The 23522-nt window shown below is 47.0% G+C and overlaps 2 protein-coding genes across 2 annotated transcripts; both read right to left on the bottom strand.

The window, feature by feature from the left end:
* Positions 1-10563: 10563 nt before the first annotated feature.
* On the bottom strand, positions 10564-14846 carry LOC123173379 (putative leucine-rich repeat receptor-like protein kinase At2g19210). The gene is made up of 12 exons (XM_044589906.1): positions 14744-14846; positions 14028-14583; positions 13325-13812; positions 12926-13067; positions 12666-12737; positions 12510-12581; positions 12340-12420; positions 12066-12229; positions 11703-11977; positions 11476-11606; positions 11329-11393; positions 10564-11243 (listed from the first exon to the last, which is right to left on the bottom strand). Exons 1-12 carry the CDS (start codon positions 14829-14831, stop codon positions 10564-10566), a joined length of 2814 nt encoding a protein of 937 aa, XP_044445841.1. The 5' UTR covers positions 14832-14846.
* A 2683-nt stretch (positions 14847-17529) lies between these two features.
* On the bottom strand, positions 17530-22350 carry LOC123182688 (probable LRR receptor-like serine/threonine-protein kinase At1g05700). The gene is made up of 12 exons (XM_044595344.1): positions 22199-22350; positions 21063-22118; positions 20788-20926; positions 20598-20669; positions 20377-20448; positions 20217-20297; positions 19914-20077; positions 19500-19744; positions 19291-19417; positions 19043-19111; positions 18752-18944; positions 17530-18291 (listed from the first exon to the last, which is right to left on the bottom strand). Exons 1-12 carry the CDS (start codon positions 22308-22310, stop codon positions 17802-17804), a joined length of 2820 nt encoding a protein of 939 aa, XP_044451279.1. The 5' UTR covers positions 22311-22350; the 3' UTR covers positions 17530-17801.
* Between the last annotated feature and the right edge of the window lie 1172 nt (positions 22351-23522).

Below are 23522 nucleotides of genomic sequence, written 5' to 3'. Positions count from 1 at the left end.
GTGTCCCTAGTAAGCCTCTAGTTGACTAGCTCGTTGATCAACAGATAGTCATGGTTTCCTGACTATGGACATTGGATGTCATTGATAACGGGATCACATCATTAGGAGAATGATGTGATGGACAAGACCCAATCCTAAGCATAGCATAAAAGATCGTGTAGTTTCGTTTGCTAGAGCTTTTCCAATGTCAAGTATATTTTCCTTAGACCATGAGATCGTGCAACTCCCGGATACCGTAGGAGTGCTTTGGGTGTGCCAAACGTCACAACGTAACTGGGTGACTATAAGGTGCACTACGGGTATCTCCGAAAGTGTCTGTTGGGTTGGCACGGATCGAGACTGGGATTTGTCACTCCGTGTGACGGAGAGGTATCTCTGGGCCCACTCGGTAATGTATCATCATAATGAGCTCAATGTGACTAAGGCGTTAGTCACGGGATCATGCATTGCGGTACGAGTAAAGAGACTTGCCGGTAACGAGATTGAACAAGGTATTGGGATACCAACGATCGAATCTCGGGCAAGTAACATACCGATTAACAAAGGGAATTGTATACGGGATTGATTGAATCCTCGACATCGTAGTTCATCCGATGAGATCATCGTGGAACATGTGGGAGCCAACATGGGTATCCAGATCCCGCTGTTGGTTATTGACCGGAGAGGCGTCTCGGTCATGTCTGCATGTCTCCCGAACCCGTAGGGTCTACACACTTAAGGTTCGGTGACGCTAGGGTTGTAGAGATATTAGTATGCGGAAACCCGAAAGTTGTTTGGAGTCCCGGATGAGATCCCGGACGTCACGAGGAGTTCCGGAATGGTCCGGAGGTGAAGAATTATATATAGGAAGTCAAGTTTCGGCCACCGGGAAAGTTTCGGGGGTTACCGGTATTGTATCGGGACCACCGGAAGGGTCTCGGGGGTCCACCGGGTGGGGCCACCTATCCCGGAGGGCCCCGTGGGCTGAAGTGGGAAGGTAACCAGCCCCTAGTGGGCTGGGCGCCCCCCATGGGCCTCCCCCTGCGCCTAGGGTTGGAAACCCTAGGGTGGGGGGCGCCCCACTTGCCTTGGGGGGCAAGGCACCCCCCTGGCCGCCGCCCCCCCATCCAGATGGGTTTGGCCGGCGCCCCCCCCCCCCTCCCAGGGGGCCTATATAAAGGGGGTGAGGGAGGGCAGCAACATCTCAGCCTTGGGCGCCTCCCTCCACCCCTGCTACACCTCTCTCTCTCGTAGAAGCTCGGCGAAGCCCTGCCGGCATCCCGCTACATCCACCACCATGCCGTCGTGCTGCTGGATCTCCATCAACCTCTCCTTCCCCCTTGCTGGATCAAGAAGGAGGAGACGTCGCTGCACCGTACGTGTGTTGAACGCGGAGGTGCCGTCCGTTCGGCACTCGGTCATCGGTGATTTGGATCACGGCGAGTACGACTCCGTCATCCACGTTCATTGGAACGCTTTCGCTCGCGATCTACAAGGGTATGTAGATGCACTCCTTTCCCCTCGTTGCTAGTATACTCCATAGATGCATCTTGGTGAGCGTAGGAAAATTTTAAAATTATGCTACGATTCCCAACAAATCCCCCACCAGATCTCGAGGGCCCATTGTGTCCTCTGTTCCAATTACTGTTTCGATATACCAGTGTTTCAGTGAAGACCTGTTAAGGTTGAGCTTCACCTAGAGCAAGTAGCTACACTCCTTCACAACTGAACAATGGACTATGCCTTGACTTGTCAGTTTGGCGTAAAGAAGTTTCACCACATGTCTCACTAGTACTGGGCTGCCGAAGGCTGACCCCTCGGGTGGAGCATATAAGTCACACTCCTGGCCTATTCATGAGCTTACTAGAGATCACCCCAATCTCATAGACTGTGACCAGCAGTGGGACTCATATAGGTGTGTTCCTCCAAAGATCACTCTGTAGGATAGCATCTTGCTTATATAAGCTTCGGAACACATTAAGACAGTAGTCATCCTACCATACAGTATCGAGAGTATTGCAGGGGATGGAAAAGACCATTCCTGAGGTATATTCAATGCTGAAATCAGCGGAAGTGGAGATCAAAAAGGAACATCAAGTGTTGATGGTGAATAAAACCACTAAGTTCAAGAAAGGCAAGGGTAAGAAGAACTTCAAGAAGGACGGCAAGGGAGTTGCCGCGCCCGGTAAGCCAGTTGCCGGGAAGAAGTCAAAGAATGGACCCAAGCCTGAGACTGAGTGCTTTTATTGCAAGGGAAGTGGTCACTGGAAGCGGAACTGCCCCAAATACTTAGCGGACAAGAAGGCCGGCAACACCAAAGGTATATGTGATATACATGTAATTGATGTGTACCTTACCAGTACTCGTGGTAGCTCCTGGGTATTTGATACTGGTGCGGTTGCTCATATTTGTAACTCAAAACAGGAGCTGCGGAATAAGCGGAGACTGGCGAAGGACGAGGTGACGATGCGCGTCGGGAATGGTTCCAAGGTCGATGTGATCGCCGTCGGCACGCTACCTCTACATTTACCTACGGGATTAGTCTTAAACCTCAATAATTGTTATTTAGTGCCAGCTTTGAGCATGAACATTGTATCTGGATCTTGTTTAATTCGAGATGGCTACTCATTTAAATCCGAGAATAACGGTTGTTCTATTTATATGAGAGATATGTTTTATAGTCATGCCCCGCTGGTCAATGGTTTATTCTTGATGAATCTTGAACGTGATGTTACACATATTCATAGTGTGAATACCAAAAGATGTAAAGTTGATAACGATAGTCCCACATACTTGTGGCAGTGCCGCCTTGGTCACATTGGTGTCAAACGCATGAAGAAGCTCCATGCAGTTGGACTTTTGGAGTCTCTTGATTATGAATCATTTGACACGTGCGAACCATGCCTCATGGGTAAGATGACCAAGACTCCGTTCTCTGGAACAATGGAGCGAGCAACCAACTTATTGGAAATCATACATACTGATGTGTGCGGTCCAATGAGTGTTGAGGCTCGCGGCGGCTATCGTTATGTTCTCACTCTCACTGATGATTTAAGTAGATATGGGTATGTCTACCTAATGAAACACAAGTCTGAAACCTTTGAAAAGTTCAAGGAATTTCAGAGTGAGGTTGAGAATCAACGTGACAGGAAAATAAAGTTCCTGCGATCAGATCGTGGAGGGGAATATTTAAGTCACGAATTTGGCACACACTTAAGGAAATGTGGAATCGTTTCACAACTCACGCCGCCTGGAACACCTCAGTGAAATGGTGTGTCCGAACGTCGTAATCGCACCCTATTGGATATGGTGCGATCTATGATGTCTCTTACCGATCTACCGCTCTCATTTTGGGGCTATGCTTTAGAGATAGCCGCATTCACTTTAAATAGGGCTCCGTCGAAATCCGTTGAGACGACACCGTATGAATTATGGTTTGGGAAGAAACCTAAGCCGTCGTTTCTAAAAGTTTGGGGATGCGATGCTTATGTCAAGAAACGTCAACCTGAAAAGCTCGAACCCAAGTCGGAAAAATGCGTCTTCATAGGATACCCTAAGGAAACCATTGGGTATACCTTCTACCTCAGATCCGAAAGCAAAATCTTTGTTGCCAAGAACGGGTCCTTTCTGGAGAAAGAGTTTCTCTCGAAAGAATTGAGTGGGAGGAAAGTGGAACTTGATGAGGTGATAGTCACCCCTTCCGAACCGGAAAGTAGCGCAGCGCGGGAAGATGTACCTGTGGTGCCTACACCGACTGGGGAGGAAGTTAATGATGATGATCATGAAGCTTCGGATCAAGTTACTGCTGAACTTCGAAGGTCCACAAGGACACGTTCCGCACCAGAGTGGTACGGCAACCCTGTCCTGGAAATCATGTTGTTAGACAACGGTGAACCTTCGAACTATGAAGAAGCGATGGCGGGCCCGGATTCCGACAAACGGCTAGAAGCCATGAAATCCGAGATAGGATCCATGTATGAAAATGAATTATGGACTTTGACTGACTTGCCCGATGATCGGCGAGCCATAGAAAATAAATGGATCTTTAAGAAGAAGACAGACGCGGATGGTAATGTGACCATCTATAAGGCTCGACTTGTCGCTAAGGGTTATCGACAAGTTCAAGGGGTTGACTACGATGAGACTTTCTCACCCGTAGCGAAGCTGAAGTCCGTCCGAATCATGTTAGCAATTGCCGCATTCTATGATTATGAGATATGGCAAATGGACGTCAAAACGGCATTCCTTAACAGCTTTCTTAAGGAAGAATTGTATATGATGCAGCCGGAAGGTTTTGTCGATCCTAAGAATGCTAACAAGGTATGCAAGCTCCAGCGCTCCATCTATGGGCTGGTGCAAGCATCTCGGAGTTGGAACATTCGATTTGATGAGATGATCAAAGCGTTTGGGTTTACACAGACTTATGGAGAAGCCTGTGTTTACAAGAAAGTGAGTGGGAGCTCTGTAGCATTTCTCTTATTATATGTGGATGACATACTATTGATGGGAAATTATATAGAATTCTTGGACAGTATAAAGGCCTATTTGAATAAGTGTTTTTCAATGAAGGACCTTGGAGAAGCTGCTTATATATTAGGCATCAAGATCTATAGAGATAGATCAAGGCGCCTCATTGGTCTTTCACAGAGTACGTACCTTGACAAGATATTGAAGAAGTTCAATATGGATCAGTCCAAGAAGGGGTTCTTGCCTGTATTGCAAGGTGTGCAATGAGCACGGCTCAATGCCCGACCACGGCAGAAGATAGAGAAAAGATGAGTGTCATCCCCTATGCCTCGGCCATAGGGTCTATTATGTATGCCATGCTGTGTACCAGACCTGATGTAAACCTTGCCGTAAGTTTGGTAGGAAGGTACCAAAGTAATCCCGGCATGGAACACTAGACAGCGGTCAAGAATATCCTGAAGTACCTGAAGAGGACTAAGGATATGTTTCTCGTTTATGGAGGTGACGAAGAGCTCGTCGTAAAGGGTTACGTCGATGCTAGCTTCGACATAGATCTGGATGACTCGAAGTCACAAACCGGATACGTGTATATTTTGAATGGAGGGGCAGTTAGCTGGTGCAGTTGCAAGCAAAGCGTCGTGGCGGGATCTACATGTGAAGCGGAGTACATGGCAGCCTCAGAGGCAGCGCAAGAAGCAATCTGGATGAAGGAGTTCATTACCGACCTAGGGGTGATTCCCAATGCGTCGGGTCCGATGACTCTCTTCTGTGACAACACTGGAGCTATTGCCCTTGCCAAGGAGCCCAGGTTTCACAGGAAGACCAGGCATATCAAGCGTCGCTTCAACTCCATTCGTGAAAGTGTTCAAAATGGAGACATAGATATTTGTAAAGTACATACGGACCTGAATGTAGCAGATCCGTTGACTAAACCTCTCCCTAGAGCAAAACATGATCAACACCAAAACTCTATGGGTGTTCGATTCATCACAATGTAACTAGATTATTGACTCTAGTGCAAGTGGGAGACTGTTGGAAATATGCCCTAGAGGCAATAATAAATGGTTATTATTATATTTCCTTGTTCATGATAATTGTCTATTGTTCATGCTATAATTGTGTTATCCGGAAATCGTAATACATGTGTGAATACATAGACCACAACGTGTCCCTAGTAAGCCTCTAGTTGACTAGCTCGTTGATCAACAGATAGTCATGGTTTCCTGACTATGGACATTGGATGTCATTGATAATGGGATCACATCATTAGGAGAATGATGTGATGGACAAGACCCAATCCTAAGCATAGCACAAAGATCGTGTAGTTAGTTTGCTAGAGCTTTTCCAATGTCAAGTATCATTTCCTTAGACCATGAGATCGTGCAACTCCCGGATGCCGTAGGAGTGCTTTGGGTGTGCCAAACGTCACAACGTAACTGGGTGACTATAAAGGTGCACTACGGGTATCTTCGAAAGTGTCTGTTGGGTTGGCACGGATCGAGACTGGGATTTGTCACTCCGTATGACGGAGAGGTATCTCTGTGCCCACTCGGTAATGCATCATCATAATGAGCTCAATGTGACTAAGGAGTTAGCCACGGGATCATGCATTACGGTACGAGTAAAGTGACTTGCCGGTAACGAGATTGAACAAGGTATTGGGATACCGACGATCGAATCTCGGGCAAGTAACGTACCGATTGACAAAGGGAATTGTGTATGGGATTGATTGAATCCTCGACATCGTGGTTCATCCGATGAGATCATCGTGGAACATGTGGGAGCCAACATGGGTATCCAGATCCCGCTGTTGGTTATTGACTGGAGAGGCGTCTCGGTCATGTCTGCATGTCTCCCGAACCCGTAGGGTCTACACACTTAAGGTTCGGTGACGCTAGGGTTGTAGAGATATTAGTATGCGGAAACCCGAAAGTTGTTTGGAGTCCCGGATGAGATCCCGGACGTCACGAGGAGTTCCGGAATGGTCCGGAGGTGAAGAATTATATATAGGAAGTCCAGTTTCGGCCACCGGGAAAGTTTCGGGGGTTATCGGTATTGTACCGGGACCACCGGAAGGGTCCCGGGGGTCCACCGGGTGGGGCCACCTATCTCGGAGGGCCCCATGGGCTGAAGTGGGGAGGGAAACCAGCCACTGGTGGGCTGGTGCGCCCCCCATGGGCCTCCCCTGCGCCTAGGGTTGGAAACCCTGGGGGTGGGGGGCGCCCCACTTGGCTTGGGGGGCAAGCCACCCCCCTTGGCCACCGCCCCCCCCCCCCCTCAGATGGGATCTCCAGGGGGCCGGTGCCCCCCCAAGGCCCCTATAAATAGTGGGGGGAGGGAGGGCTGCTGTACCCTAGCCCCTGGCGCCTCCCTCTCCCTCCCGTGACACCTCTCTCTCCCGCTTGCGCTTGGCGAAGCCCTGCCGGGATCCCCGCTACTTCCACCACCACGCCGTCGTGCTGCTAGATCTCCATCAACCTCTCCTTCCCCCTTGCCGGATCAAGAAGGAGGAGGCGTCGCTGCTCCGTACGTGTGTTGAACGCGGAGGTGCCGTCCGTTCGGCGCTCGGTCATCGGTGATTTGGATCACGACGAGTACGACTCCATCAACCCCGTTCACTTGAACGCTTCCGCTCGCGATCTACAAGGGTATGTAGATGCACTCCTTTCCCCTCGTTGCTAGTAAACTCCATAGATGGATCTTGGTGATGCGTAGAAAATTTAAAAATTCTGCAACGATCCCCAACAATATGGCCCTTTTTCTACTAGTGAGGCCCCACCCTTGGCAATCTAGGAACCGTGAGAGAGGTTCTTCGACAACAATGCCTGGAGAAAGGGAATGACACACCGTGTCGCCTACCACTGATGGTCAAATCATGGGTTGTCAACCCCAGAGATAACTCTGAACAATGCAAGGCAGAAGTAACTAAAGTCAGACCTGCCGATTTTCACTCTGGAGCTCAAGACTACGCACTTGAGACACACTACCGAACCGTCATCACCCTGAGTTGTCGCCTACACTAGCTGATCTCAATCCCATGGCATATGCATACAAAGACAAACACTTGCATGGATCGTCCGGCCGTGGTCGTTGTCATGCTGAGAATGACCATGACAACAAAAAGGTTGAAAATATGACACGATCCATCAATCCAGCCAGAGAGACGCAATCAGCGTTGACAAAATCCCATGGAGGGACCCTCGAGCAGCACCTCTCGTCCTCCCAAGCAGTGTGTAGCCATGGATCTAGACCATATCGTGATAGCCATTACCACCTTCGATCCAAAAACCGCCACACACACACACACGGATGCAATGTTGTCCTTAATCGCAATCTGGGTGCGCGAACCAAGCTACCATGCACCACATAAACCTATGCAAGGGGCAAAACTCTAGCGCTATGACGACAAAATCACTGACCTCCTCGGCAAAAGAAGTGGCGCAGCGGTAGCGGTAACAACTACCAAAATGGGGCTCCCACGCTACATCAGGAGGAATTGCGTCGTACCAGCCTCGACCTCATATCGGTGTTGGCCACGCCATGCGAACCAGATCAGGCAGACCGCGCTTAAAACGGGAACATCCACCCGTGTTGTCGGAGATGACCACCAGCCATAGATGTCCACCACCGTAGGCCACCACATCGGCCACCTCTGCGGGGTGCCAAGCTACAATCTCATTGTGCAGGTACTACACCACCACAACACCCCATGACAGATGCCCTACCGCCCCATCAGCCAAGTGGCTTTTCCCAATGACGTGTGCATCAGTGGCAAGTGGAAGCTAGAGTGGGCTGAGTGGGAGCATGATCTAACTGTCGATCGTGTCGCCTGCGCGACAATGCTGGGTCCAACTAGGGGGGGTAGAGCATGGCGTATGCCTTTCTAGTAAATGGCAACTGGCTAGAGAAGATAAGGAAACATGAGTGTCCATGAGAATTTAACATGCTTTCTAACTGGTCATCACTCTTCCTACAATTATGCTAAACGTACAAAGAGTTACACGCATTACACGCTGACTAGGATTCTTTCTTTCTAACTAAACTCTCCCCCCTGATTTTCACGGGGGTGGGCCCCTCCTCCCTCTTAATCTCCAATCAAAACTCATCAGTTTGTAAATCCCATGTAACTCTTATGTATCTCTAGCCTTTTCACAGGGTCGGCAGATCCATGAGGATGCATGACTTGAAAACTAGAGTGCGGTGGCCATGGCCATGCTTCCCTGTTCTTTGGACGTTTCATTGACACTACTAGGGATGTTGCTTCAATACCAAAGGATTCATGCCCGATTGCGAATTTTCAACTATGGTTTCACTCGTGACTTAAACCTAAATTGTCTAGTGGTACACCATGCGTGGTTTACACAACAATAGAACGAACAAGCTCTGTGACTCCAATCCTCACTACAGCATGTGTGAGGTTAACGCCGATGGCTTAACGGTGGCATGTTATGGTGGCTTCCACGTGTTTGTTACCCTTGACGAAATACTTCCATGACGTGACATTTTATGTCATGCAGTTCCATGATGAAACAACGAATATTGTCATGGAACACATCTACGACAACACAAGTATCACTATTTTGATTATGTCATAAAACCATCATGGATGTACATCGATAACAGAAAACATGATCTACTATGACAAACGTGTATCATCACATATGTGTCCTTTTTTATGGCGTGAGACTGCTTAATGATGAATCTCTTGCTCTTTTGCTTCGAAAGATAATCTCCACTTGCACTCAAACTCTGTCAAGATTTGTCTTGTGGATTGGAGAAGTATGAGTGGAAATAAAAAAAGGGGAATTATATCTCAAAGGATTGACTTGGATGTTGAGGTAGAAAGCCCTTTGAAATAAGCACACAAAGGTGAAGTTCTCTCTCAGAATATATGATAGGACTGAAGTTTGCTTTGAGTGAACAGATGGCGTAGGTGAGGGTATTAACAGGCTGGACTAGAAATTTGACCATTACCAACTTTTTAACACAGCTCGGAAGCTCCGAAGTGATCATCTCAGATACTCCGATGTGTATGACAGGTAGAAAGTTTCATATCGCTTGGTCAGTCTGAAAGGAAGCGATTTGTATGCTCCAATGTCAGTGGCATACTCTCTGTAACCACTTCGGAAATTCCGACCGAATGGTTTAGGAAATCCTGAGAAGGCGACTAAATGTTTGCCACAAGTGCTTTAGTGGTTCCGAATGAAATAGTTGGCAACTCCGAATGACTAGACTTTTGCAGCGGCTATATCTGATGAACCACTCGCCAATTCCGGCCGAAATAGCTCGGGAACTCCGAAGTGTATGAAGGTTAGGTAGATATAGTGGAGGTTTGAAGGCTTTTGAGTTTTTTTGGAGTTTGATCCTTAAGCACTTAGAGAAAAAAAGACTCATCATAGCTTCCTTGTCCCCTATTGTTAGTATCAGCGTGGCTATGGACTCGATGTGATCTTGTATCACTCAAATAAAAATGAAGAATCCCTGGGCTTGACAAACACTTGTCTTCATGTAAATTTGTGGGGGTCACCTTCCATTTCATTTTTTGCACCCCAACGAACTTTCCTAAAATGAACTTGTAGTAGGCATTGGTTCCTCGAGATATGTTGACATTGATTACAAAAATTCACCTAAGGGGCAAGATGCACTTTCACCTGGAGTATGAGTTCCTAGTAGTAGTTATGTAGCAGCATTTCTCTTTCTACTTCGATGTATAGATTACATAAGTTTTCTTACATGATTGCGGTTACCGTGGTTGTGCGGATTTTTTATGTATGTATATTGATATTTGTTTTCTACTCTAATCATTCGCCTGTTCAGATATATTTGTCTCACTAACTAACACATATAGAAATGACTATCATACAATAGTTTTGTCAATTAACAAGAAACAACCAAGAATGGCATACTTTACATGCAATAAATATCGATCTCAAGGTCCTATTTCCAAATTAAATTAATGCATGCTACACTCTTGATGAGTTTTGATATATGAATCCATGTGCACTCACTTCGGCAAAAGAATTTCAGTATCTCGTCTGGATCCCTTCAAGAGAATAAATATATATGTAGGATCTATTGTTGCATTCATACGAAATTCTCAAACCAATATAGGAGTTGTCAACGTGTAGCAGGACCGGTGGGCATTGAATGCACCCTCTTGACACCGTGTTCAGTCTGAAATGTAGTACTATCACTGGATTGGTCAGCAATATAAGCATTATAACTCAAGTCTGGATTGTCGCTGCCACCACTCGTATAGAAGCCATTGTTTCCAACTTCAATGGTGCGGCCTTCCTCGAGCTCGATGCATTCTTGCAGCTGATCCACCACGTCAGTCATGGTGGGTCGTTGCGGCGACACACATGCAGTGCACTTGAGTGCAATTTCCACCACTTTCCACACACTATTGACATCGTAAATGCCACACATACGTGCATCAACCACACTTTCAATGTTTCCCCGCTCCATCCGTTGTCGTGACCAATGAATGATGTTGATGGGTGCCGCCTCCCTCACTACGGCGGGTTTCCCCGTGACCAGTTCCAGTAGCACGACACCGAAACTGTACACGTCGCTCTTAGCTGTTAGCTGCATAGTTGCGTGGTACTCGGGGTCGACATATCCGGGTGTGCCAACGAGTGTCGTTGTGGACACGTAGTCATTTCCGCCACTGAAAGTCTTGGATAAGCCGAAGTCAGCAATCCTAGCCTCTAACCTCGCGTTCAAGAGGATATTGGAGGCCTTTACATCCCTGTGAATTAGAGGTGGGTCGCACCCCTTGTGTAGATACTCCAACCCTGGAAATCACCGTACACACCAGTGCTCATGTGTTTGGAAACACAAAACATTAAGCAACAACAAACTCGACACTAAAGTGCATACCTTGTGCAGAATCAAGTGCGATTCGGAGTCTTTGTCTCCACGATAAACGTCCTCCATTGTGTTTGCTTCCTATAAATAGTTTTATATTTGGTCAATTTGAAATCTCAAGAAACATTTAAATCTGAAGTTAACATGTGAACGACTTACGTGCCTTCAAGATGCTCATGCAGGGTTCCCTCTGACATATACTCGTAGACAAGTGCCATGTACTCCCCATCCTTGCAGTAACCAATCAAGTTGACAAGATTTTTGTGATGAATCCATGTTAAAATATGAGCCTGGACAAACGTTCACAATTTATAAATTTTACCCCGAAAGTTCTTGGCACAATCCCTACCTTGGTACATCAAGTGCAATCAAAGAAAGGCATGTACCTCTGCAAGGAACTCCTTGAAACCTTGAGTGGAAGAATGAGACCGTAACTTTACCGCCACCTGAGTGTCGTCCTCCAGAAAACCATCATAGACGTACCCGAACCCTCCCTGGCCAAGTACTCGTTGGAAGTTGTTCGTTATAATCTTGAGCTCTTCGTACGTGAACCGGCGACTCTCAAGTTGATGTAGTGAAAAACTGTCCCTATGAGCATTGTTTCCCGGCACATAGCTCGTCGTGGCTTCATTCTGTGGCTCCACGGAGTTATTCATTGATCCTTAATAGGTGACAAACAATACAACTAGACTTAGTAGTGTGATTGCGAAAAAGATCATTCGCTGGTTGTGCTCTTGCCTATGCCTCACCTTGTCTCTTACGTCTTAGTGAGCAGAAGAGTACTACCACTACTATCACCACAATCATGGACACAACCACAGGGACGACAATATAGATGGCAAGATTGCTCTTCCATTTAGGTTCCAACCGACATGAATTGTCATTGGCGCAAAGGTCTCGGTTGTTGCCATATCTAACAAATATTAAATAGAGATAGTTAATTAAATTTGTGGGCAATAATGTTAGATAGAATGGGAATTAAAATGTGTGGGTCAGTTTGAGGGGGGGGGGGGGCGGGGGTACCTTAGATTCAGTGAGCCGTCTTCGACTCTTTTGAGAAGTCTAGATGGGATTGCTCCATTGAGCTGGTTGTGTGACAAATCTCTGCAGAAAAGAAATCCTAAGACAATTTTACATGACTCGGAAGTAATACATGGGAATGGCTAAATTTTGACAAAAGTTGCCCGACTTACAGAACTGTCAATGAAGTTAACTGCGAAAGGGCATCTGGAATTGACCCTACCAAGTTATTGTTTGATAGATTCCTGCAAGATATGAAACACTTTCTTATCATTATTGTTGCACAAACTAGAGTGGACATTAAGACAGATCCATAACAGAAGACGTACAAGTACTGGATAGCTTTGAGATTGGTGAAAAAAGATGAGATATCACCGTTCAGACCTCTCAAGGACAAGTCCCTGCATACAGCAAATGATCAGTGGGTCAGTTTCAGTTGATGATAGTAGAAATGTAACCCTCTTCTCCATTTAATATTACCAGTTACGGTTTTCACTAACATAAAATCCTAACAGATTGATATGAACTACTTCCCCCGTAAAGAAATATAAGAGCGTTTAGATCACTACTTTCATGATCTAGTACTTACAAGCGTATAATCCTCGGGGGGCTTGTAGTGGCGTAGCTACATGTCAACCTGTCCCACACCATAACAGTCTCCGGGCCGCACGGGTCGCCAAACCAGTTTTTATGCACCTGATACTTCACCTTGATTGCCATGATCGCAGACACTGCAGTTAGTAGTTCTCAATTTTTCAATGCACTTTTGCTAATTCACAGTTGCTTCAGATCCTCAGAATTTGTGTACTGCTATATAAATCTAAAATTGCACCTGTTGAACGTGTGCAGTTTAGTGAAATATTTGTGCAATTTTAGTTAGCAGGTTAGAAGAGTTTTAAAAGAATCTCAAGCCACTTATGAATATGTAACTCTTTTCAGTGTGTGCTTGTCCATCTATATGCATTTTTTGCATCTGAATAAAACGTACCATCCAGGGAGTCGGTGCCAAGGTTGGTGGTGGTGACGACGGTGTACGTTTCAATAGCATTGATGATAGGCGGTTGCGTTGCTCTGACGGTGGGAATGATGGATATGTCGTAGCGGCTCTTCCAGGAGGGGACGCTATTGTAGATGGCGGCTCCGTAGAGGTATTTCGGCATGATGTTGTCTGGGTGCCATGGCTCATTGTTGAGGTTGATCGAGAACTCACGTGTGACATTGAACAGGAGGAACTCTAGTTCAGAGAAGTGCATGATGATGATGTACCCTGGCGATGGATTGTTGGGTTGGGGCTCAGGGTCCCAAGACAATGACATGCCGCTTGAGACATTTCGTGGCCTCATCGCCGTCTGCATCACGGTCGTCGGTACCTCAAAGAGGCTGTCCGGTATGACCTTGCTCGTAGTCGATACCTCGGTATATGTTCCAGAGCTGACCACAGGCGTCCATATTCTGTCATATGTATCGCCGGGATACCTGATCGATTGATCGAATGACTTCGCGGTTAAAAATACACCCTTCCAAAATGTCTTATACTCCCTCCGTTCCAAAATAAGTGTCCCAAAATTAGTACAAAGTTGACACACTTATTTTGAAACGGCGAGAGTATTTAGGAACAAAGGTAGTACTAATTAAGATTCATGGCATGCATAGAAACAACATAGGGAAATTTGCGATCGTCTTTGGCTCACCTGATGACGTTGTTTTCATCAATCTGGCCGAAGTTGATCCTCTCAGAGAGCAGGAGCCCGTGTGCTGCAGTCACCTGCGGGTAGATCGTCTTTTTGAGCGGCCTGAGCTCCAGCGAAGAGATGAAGGGCGTCCCAGCGCCGGTGTTGATCAGGCAAACTTGCACGAAGTCGTCTGGCACCACAAGGATGGCCTCCACAGACTTCTCCACATGCGGCTTCGTGATGTTCACGGTGTGCCAGTGGTTGACGCCGATGTGGAGGTCAAAGATGGGTGGCTGGCGGAGGGCGTCGTAGTTGCCGTACATGAACTTGGCCCGGATGAGGTACTTGAGCCCGGGCACGAGGGAGCGGAGCGTGTAGCAGTTCCGCGGGCCGGATGGGAAGCTGCGGACGGTATACATGCCCTTGCACAAGGACGGCGTTATGTAGTCGGCCGAAATGTTGCGGCAGGTGCCGGCGCCGTCGGTGAAGCCGGTGTCCGGGTAGTACGAGAGCTTGGTGGCCGTGTCCACGTAGCCCTCCTCCCCCTGCAGTCCGCAGTCTATGCTTATGAATCCTGCCGTGCAAACAGCACGCGATCGGTCGAACACGCGCAGATATATGAGATAAATTGATCATACAGTATGGACAAAGGACAAAGTGAAATTTTACATGATTTGTGTCAACTTGCAGTAATCATCTTTAGAAAAATTTTGAGAACCCATATAAGTACATACCGTTACTGTCAGGCTGGGCACGAGCTTGCAGTACGCCTCCGGCGGCGAGGCTGAGGCAGAGAAGAAGAAGCCACGGCGTGGCCGCCATTGCTCGCGGCGTTAATTTCTCCGTTGTGGTCAGGCGCGCACACACACATGCCCAACATATCCAACAGGACTCAATACTAAAAACTTTCAGTGACGTGCGTATAACCTTAGTTAACGCCTGGGGGGACACTACACCCCGGAGTGTCTACGGCAAGTCGCTCAAGAGTGGGCCCTGCTCTAGCCTGAATTCTCTCGCCACCACTTTGTACCCACGAGGAGGCCACGACTCGATCGGCTCACAAAAAACTAAACTTTAGTTGACATGGGGCTGGAGAGTTGACACTGCCTTCTCTTGAAACAAGGTTTATAAATAAAGCAATCATCACGTTCATACAACAAAATTAAGTGTCGTATCAAAATAAAATAGTCTTTCAGGGCAACAGCACAAACACACGAAAAAGAAACATAAAAGAAAGAGAAGAAAAAACCACAAGTAGTTGGCAGCGAAGCAAGACGGCGTGAGGCAGCAATCATCACGTTCATCATGTAGCCAAACCGGCCGTAATCCCGCTATCTAGAAAGCGGGTTACAGTACTGCAAAAATGTAAGGAATTTGAAGATAGAGCGAGATGCCCGCCTAAGAAAGATCCACACAATCAACATTTTGTTGCATGTTGTTCACAGGGTTCAAGCTAGCGCCTCGAACACAAAGCCAGAAGAAGCGTCTCCTCCTCCCGGTCTGGTTCGCACAGATTTGTAGGAACCCAGACTGGTCTAGTGCCTCCCAGTCTGGCCCCAGAGCCTCACGGACAAAGCTCCAAAGAAATCTCGCCGACGTGGACGAGAAAAATATGTGTCCCCGTCTTCAGAACTTCATAAATGGGACACAACCCATTCCCAGGGTCACGTCGTTTGATCACCTCCATCCCAGATGGGAGGCGATTTCATAGCAGTTGCCAAACAAAAGATTTTGATCCTCAGCTACAAGGGTGTTTTCCGTAACAGAAAGATTCATGAAAGAGATGACCGTCGACATAAGGCATGATAAGCCGAGCCAACAGAGAAGATCCCCGAGGGGGTCAGCTGCCAAGAAATGGTGTCCAGATAGTCCGCGAGCATTGGCGGGAGGGCAGCCGACAAGTTGGCACAGTCCACGGTCTCCACGGACCAAATGTCCTTTAGAACAAGATGTTCCAATATCCATTGTGGGCTCTCGTGGAAGTCAACACAATTGGATCTGAGCAGATAGTAAACACGTTTGGGAACTCGATACACAACGGAAACCCGCCCACCCACGGGTCAAGCCAAAAGAGGTCCAACTCTCTATTGCCAATGGAGACAAAGAGCCCATTGCAGATCATGCTTGATCCGTTGGATGGACTTTCAGAATTGGGACCCCTCCCTACACTCACAGCAAGGAAGGGTCAGCCCTGCAGATACTTTGCTTGAGCAAGTTGTAGCCATGATCCTCCATCCCCATGAAGTGTTCGCTAGACCCATCTCAGCATAAGAGCCATGTTCATGCAATGAGACGCAATAATGCCTATCCCTCCCAAGTCCTTTCGCATGCAGACATCAGCCTAGTGACCATATGGTATTTCTATCGGCCATCCGTCACTTGCTAGAAGTACCGGGAAAGGTCTAGTTATGAACCCCTTCCGGCAGGATATACAACCCCATATACATGGGGAGACTAGATAGGGAGGAGTCAACACGAACTGTCTTACTCCCTTTGGACATAAAATGACCACACCATGGCTTCGGCCTAGACACGACCCGACCGATAAGCGGTCTGAACTCACTCAAGGTACCCTCGAATTAGACAGCGGCATCCCTAAGTACATAATGGGGAAGGAGGACAACTTGCAGTTCAAGTTGTCCAAATCCGTTGTTGATCGTCATCTGAGCAGGCCTAAAACCACAACTTCACTCTTGTTGAAGTTGATCTTAAGACCAGACATGGCCTCAAAGCATAGATGGAGGAACTTGAGGTTGATGACATCAAGGTCCGAAGCAAGCTAATCTCCCGCGTGATGTCGATATACTTCCCATTCATTCCTTCGTGTGTGTCCCTAATTACCTTCTTGCAGTCCGAAGCAACTCTTATGTTCTGAATCAAAAGCTAAGGGTCCCTGATAAGCAAGAGCCTTGGGGCACCCTTGACGCTGATCAGTCAGATGAAAATAAGGCCTCTCTGAGTGTGTCAAAGAATTTTTATCTAAATAATCCTTCCACTTTGCAACTCTGTTTTCCACCAAGCCCCTTTCCCCTGCTCCAGGTGTGCCATCATTTCCGGCCTTACTGAGAGGCACACAGGTTACCCACCCCCCCCCCCCCCCCCCCCCCCCCCCCCGAACCTAATTCCTTGCCTATCACCGATGTCAATTATGTATTGTTGTAACCACTCCGAAGAAGATGCCTATCTCGACTTATTCGCAAAAAAAAAAGTTGCCTATCTCGACTAAGTCGGCTGTTGTCGCTGCTCTGTTGTTGAGGCCACTACGCCTTCATCCTAACCACGCCAACAGGAAGAAGAATCAGCATACAGATCCCATTAAAAGCCAACAAGGTGAGTGCGTCTCCTTTATCTGAGGATCTAGTTACCTTTATGCATCAAAACACGTGAGGATTGTCACTATTTCAGGTTGTATTTTCTCTTAGCAAATCATATTGTGCTTTCTCGACGAAGATTATTTTGCCATCACATCTTCATGTAACACTATCATCTGAATCAAAAAAAGGTCACACTTTATCGATGATATAGTACGGTTCAGCCAATATAATAGAGAATCTTCATCCTCGTTAAGTCATCTTCTAAACTTGAAAAATCAAGATACATCAAGTATTATATACTCCATCTAATAATAAATGTCTAGAAAAGCCAACAGAACACATTAAATGTCTGAACATTTGTACATTCACACTTCCTCTAATAATAACGACAGTTATTGTGTAAAATAGTTTGAATTCCCTTGAGTGAAAACAAAGAATACTCGCAGAAGAGAGGTGGAGGTAATCATTGTCTAGATCCTCACCTAACAGCTGGACCAGTAGACAGTATAGACACACTGCCCAAATGCTCTTGCTCATATGCAGTGCTGCTCTGGCTCAGATCAGTAGACATGCCAGTGTCATACCGACCATAGTCGTTCATGATGCCACCACTCCCGGGTGTGTAAAACCCTGCATTCACATTGTCGTGTGCAGCCTCTAGCTCAAGGCACTCATGTAGCACCGCTACCACGTCAGTCATCGTGGGCCGCTCTCCGGGCTTTTGTGCCGTACACTTCAATGCGGTGTCCGCAATTTTCCACACGCTATTGACATCGTGGTCGCCACGCATGCGCGCATCCACCACATCCTCGATGTTACCACGGGCTAGGCGCTGCCGCACCCACTGAACAATGCTCGTTGGCTCGGGGTCATTCAGGATGTGTCGTTGCCCTGTGACTATCTCCAATAGCACTACGCCAAAGCTAAAGACGTCACTCTTGTTGGTCAGCTGAAATGTAGCATGGTACCTAGTAAAGTATGTGTGAGATACGTCAACGGGTCTGGTTTCAAGAACAATCGTGCAGGTCGAGTTCTTCAGGACATGTTTGGCTCAAACGAATTTCACAATAATTTGCAGATAATTCAGAAATCAATTTGATTCTTGTGGAAATCAGGATTTTGTTTAAGTGACTAAGTTGAATGTCAAAATTTTAAATTTAAGGAACTGAGTTTTGAAATTTTGTTCACCCTAGCTAGGAGAAAAAGGTAGATCTTACATTGCGACCCTGCATGTATGTTGAATTGTACTAACTTTTAGACAATCAAAATATGTTACTCTAGTTGTTCATAATAGATGAGAAGTTTTATAGAAATAATCTGAAATAATCCCTCCGTAAACTAATATAAGAGCGTTTAGAATACTAAAGTAGTGTTCTAAACGCTCTTATATTAGTTTACAGAGGGAGTAATAGACAGTTGTGCACTTACTCAGGGTCAAGGTAACCGAGTGTGCCAACCACCCTTGCTGTGGAAACGTGTGTATCGTTGTTGCTATTGAAAGCCTTGAGTAGGCCAAAATCAGCAATCTTTGCCTCCAGGTTTGCATTCAGCAAGATGTTTGACGTCTTCACGTCCCTGTGAACGAGGGGCGGGTTACACCCCTTGTGCAGATACTCAAGCCCTGCATGCATCCACATAACAGATCATCAACTACATCACAATCCAAATTTGCACCTTCTTTATGTAACGACATGTGGAGAAACTTAATGAAAAGCTTACCTTGTGCAGATTCCAAGGCAATACGAAGTCTCTGTCTCCAGGTTAAAGTTTTCATGGTGTTATCTTTCCCTGCAATGCAAATATAATAAGATGAATCAAAAAAAATTCTGAAAAGGATAAGATGAATCACATGTACTAGTATTTTTCTAAGATGCTTATCACTTTTGCAACTATATATTGATATTACATAAAAATATTATTTATGTTGCTGCGGGCTTGTTGCTTGATGATTTGATTAAATTTAATACCTCTAAGATGTTCGTCTAGGGCTCCTTCAGACATGTACTCGTAGACAAGAGCCATGTATTTCATGTCCTTGCAGTAGCCAATCAAGGACACAAGATTCTTGTGGTGAATTTTCGCCAACGTCTGAGCCTGAAACCAAAAACATCTGTGCACATTACCAAGCTGAATTGCATTAGTATACTTAACCTTGAACAATCACATTAATTCTCACCTCTGCCAAAAATTCTTGTTCACCTTGATCTGAAGATTCAGACCGCAGTTTGACAGCCACTTGTGTGCTATCCTCCAACGAACCATGGTAAACTTTCCCAAACCCCCCTTTACCAATTACTCGCTCGAAGCCATTTGTGATGGCCACTAATTCACTATATGTGAACCGGCGGTTATCGAATCGCAACGAGTTGTGTCCCTTGATATTCGCCTCATCCAGCCGCTTGATATTATCGCTTGTTCTTCCTTCATAAAGCAATCACACTAACTGATATTAGTTAATCACTTCACACTTGCATTCATGAGGTGCCATATGCATCTTTGATGGAGAGGCCCGGGATAATGAAAAATTTTATTTTCTAAGAACACTTGCATTCTTGAGTTCAGTGTATTGTATTTTTGCATGGTTTCTTACCTTGCCTTCTCCTTCTCATGCAAATGAGAAGAACTGACAGTAGCAGAATCACTAGTACTGCAACTACGGGAACAACAACATAGACGGCAACCATAGAGCTTCTCTTCTTTTTTGGAGGCTGACAGTAGTCGCCGCTACTGCAGAGGTTTGGATTGTTACCATATCTAGCAAAACAAAGAGAAGGATGAGTAAATCATGCTGATGAATTAAGATATATAAAATGTATGTTGAACAAAAAGGTCAAATAAGATCTTAGAACTACTCCATATCATTGAAAAAATTCTGATGCTAGAGGGTACTAACCTGAGTGTTAGGGAGCCATCTTGAGTTCTTTTCACAAGGCCAGGAGGAATTGATCCACTGAGTTGATTGTCTGTCAGATCTCTGAAAGAAACACAACAGTTTTTTTTATGCCACGTTTACTACGAATGGATTTGAAAAGCACATACCATGGATTACTTACAGAAGTGTGAGCGACGACAACTGCGACAGGGTGTCGGGAATTGAGCCCGTAAGATTATTGCGTGACAAATCCCTATGAATTTGCAAAAACCGGTTAAGCATTTTGATTTCTTCACAATAAAATTAGCATTGCAATGACTAGCTTAACGATCTCTTACTTACAAGTACTGTATTTACTCAATAAATACTTACAAGTACTCTATTTGCTCAAAAAGTACTTACAAGTACTGTAGACCTTTGAGGCCGGCAAACGAAGATGACAAGTTGCCGCTGAGGCCACTGGAAGATAGATTCCTGCAACATATATATAACTGCAGCTCAACATATATACTTTTAACAGGAAACAGAACATTCGGAAACTTATAACTCGCAAGACTTTTAACAGGAAACAGAACCGAAACATATAACTCACAAGCCTGTGACAGTTGGTGGGCTGGAAACAGCATAGCTGCAACCCAATCCTTTCCACGCGAAATTCTTGGGCACGCAGGGATCGCCCATCCAGTTCTTCTTCACCTGGTACTTGCCTCTGATCGCCGCGATGGCAGACACTGTTACATTTCTCAGCAGCAGCAACACAAAAATCTGTCAGCTGAGTATAATTAACTACTTCATTGATCCTACAGTTGCATCTGAAGAAAACTTTTTTTTAGCAAATGCATCTGAAGAACATAACTGCTTGCTTACCATCCTGAGTGGCCGTGGTTATGCCGGTGGTGGGCAGGACGGAGAAGATCTCGAGGGCGTTGAGGATGGGCGGCAGCGTGGAGTTGCCGGTGGCGTTGAGCGAGACGTTGTACTGGTGGTACCCGTGGTTGGGGATGGAGTTGAAGACGGCGTTAGTGTAGAGGTACTGCGGTGTGAAGCCCTTGCCGAGCCAGAGCTGGCCGTTAAGGGTGACGTAGAACTGCCGCACGGCGCTGACGGGGAGGGGCTGCAGCTCAGAGAAGTGCAGGATGCAGACGTACCCGGGATCCGGATTGCTGGCGCTGGGCTCGGCATCCCAGCTGAACACGACGGGGCTGGAGGAGTTGACGGGGGTGATGGCCGTCTGCATCACAGCGGACGGCGCGTCGAAGCTGTCATCGTCGATGTTCTGCACCTTCTTGGCCGTCGAAACCTCCAACCACTCCGCCCGCTTGCTCTGCGGGATCCAGAAGCGGTCGTGCGGGTCGTCAGGGTACCTGAGGATCACGCCGTCGTCCCGGCCAAAGTTGGCTCTGGTGTGAAGAACCAGCCCCTGCGTTGCGTTGGCCATCGGGTAGAGCCCGTTCTTGAGGGGCCTCAGGTCGAGGGCCGAGATGAACGGTGTCCCGGAGCCGGTGTTCACGAGGCACACCTGCACGGACTCGCCGGGGACGACGGCGATGACCTCGTAGATCACCGGCGTGTTGGCGTTCGAGATGTTGACGGTCGTCCAATAGTTGACGCCGATGTGCAGGTCGAAAACGGGCGCCCTGTCTAGGCCGTCGTAGTTGCCGTACCAGAACTTGGCCCGGATGAGGTACTTGAGCCCGGCCACGAGGGAGCGGAGCGTGTAGCAGCTGCGCGTGCCGGCGCCACCGCCGAAGCTGCGCACGTTGTGCCAGCTCCTGCCCATCGTCGGCGTGATGTACTCAGATGACATGTTGTAGTTGGTGCCGGCGTCGATGAATCCTGCGTCCGAGGTGAAGCGCAGCTTGGTGACGCTGTCCACGTAGCCCGCGGCGCTCTCTGGTAAACCGCAGTCCAAGTTTATGAAACCTGCACGCGGACGCAAAAATAAGCTAGCAGTTTGTGAAGGTAATGCCATGAAACGTCGCAAGCATGTACGATGGGCTCACCTAAGTTATCGACCTGCCCATGGACTTGAAGAACGCCGCCGAGGCCGGCGATGCCGAGAAGAAGCGGCCACAGCCACCGGGCCGCCATTGCTCTCCGCCGCTGTCCTTCCATGGTGCATGTGCCAGCAGCTATACACAGGACATAGATTATATGCAGGTACAAACGTAAGTCTAACCATCTTGTCTAGGACTACTAATTCAAACACCACATGTCAATCAGTTCATAGAAATGGGTGTTGTACAACTTAATTACCCGGCCAGTTGGGGCTGATCACATGGGTTATGAGTTGACTTGCATCCTGAGTCAGTCAACCGCCCTGCTGGGTCTGGTTGGACGTGCATGGATGCCCCAAGCTTGGTGACTAGACTTCTCACCTTTTCCCTGCGCGATTGTCGCGACAGCCAGCTCCATTAATCATGCCAGCGGGCTCTTATATAGTTGACTTCTGAATTCTGAATTTCTGATATCCGTGGCAGCTCTGTTTTTCTTCTCCGATAAAGGCACTTTTATTAACTTAAAATGTAGTATCAATCAGATACTACAAAACAATTGAGCAACAGGCCCCTGCAGAGTTAAGGTGCACACCCAACAGTCTGGCTAGAAAATAAAAACGGCATAACGGAAATAGGTAAACCATAGAAGACCAACATTATGCCTATGTCCAAGTGGCAGGGCGGTGCACCCAACCGGAGATTATGCTGCAAAGTGCAAACCCAGGTTGGGTTAAACTTCCAAATCATGGAGGTGGACCGACATCTGATTAACACCTTGAAATATGACGCCCACTCCGAGTCGGCTGCTAAATCATCTCTCTTTGGAGATAAAATTGAGAAGGCAAAGGAGATTATGGCCCAGATATCCAACATCAAGGAGCTACTAGAACAAGTTGACAAATTAAAGAAGCAACTTGTGGGTAAAGGCAGCCAAGGAGAAAGACAAATATGTTGCCGACAAAAGTAATCTGCCGGCTCGCGAAAGAACTGGACATCAAAGGCAAAGCTTTTGATGCCTTGGTGACTAAATCGGCTGAGCAGCAGTCCAAGGACGCAGAGGCTGTGCGGATCTTTTCAAGAAGAGCTTGAAGTGTTAACCGAGGAGCAGACAGTGCTCAATACGGGAAATTCTTGGTAAGTCGGCAATATTTCCAGTTTTTCTTGGTTTCCTTTAAATTTGCAAAGTCATCTTTACTTATAATTTCAGAGCCGGTTGGTCGTGGCGAAGGCGGACCTTCGACTCCATGCATGCATGAGCTGATCTCAAAAAGCCGGCAAACTATTTAGGGATTTTATGGCCGCCGGAAAAGCAGTTCTCCACACCATATGA

This window comes from Triticum aestivum, chromosome 1D (genome assembly GCF_018294505.1).
Source record: "Triticum aestivum cultivar Chinese Spring chromosome 1D, IWGSC CS RefSeq v2.1, whole genome shotgun sequence".
NCBI classification, from domain to species: Eukaryota; Viridiplantae; Streptophyta; class Magnoliopsida; order Poales; family Poaceae; genus Triticum; species Triticum aestivum.
The sequence above is the reverse complement of the archived record's forward strand: the minus strand, read 5'-3'. Positions and strand labels throughout refer to the sequence as shown.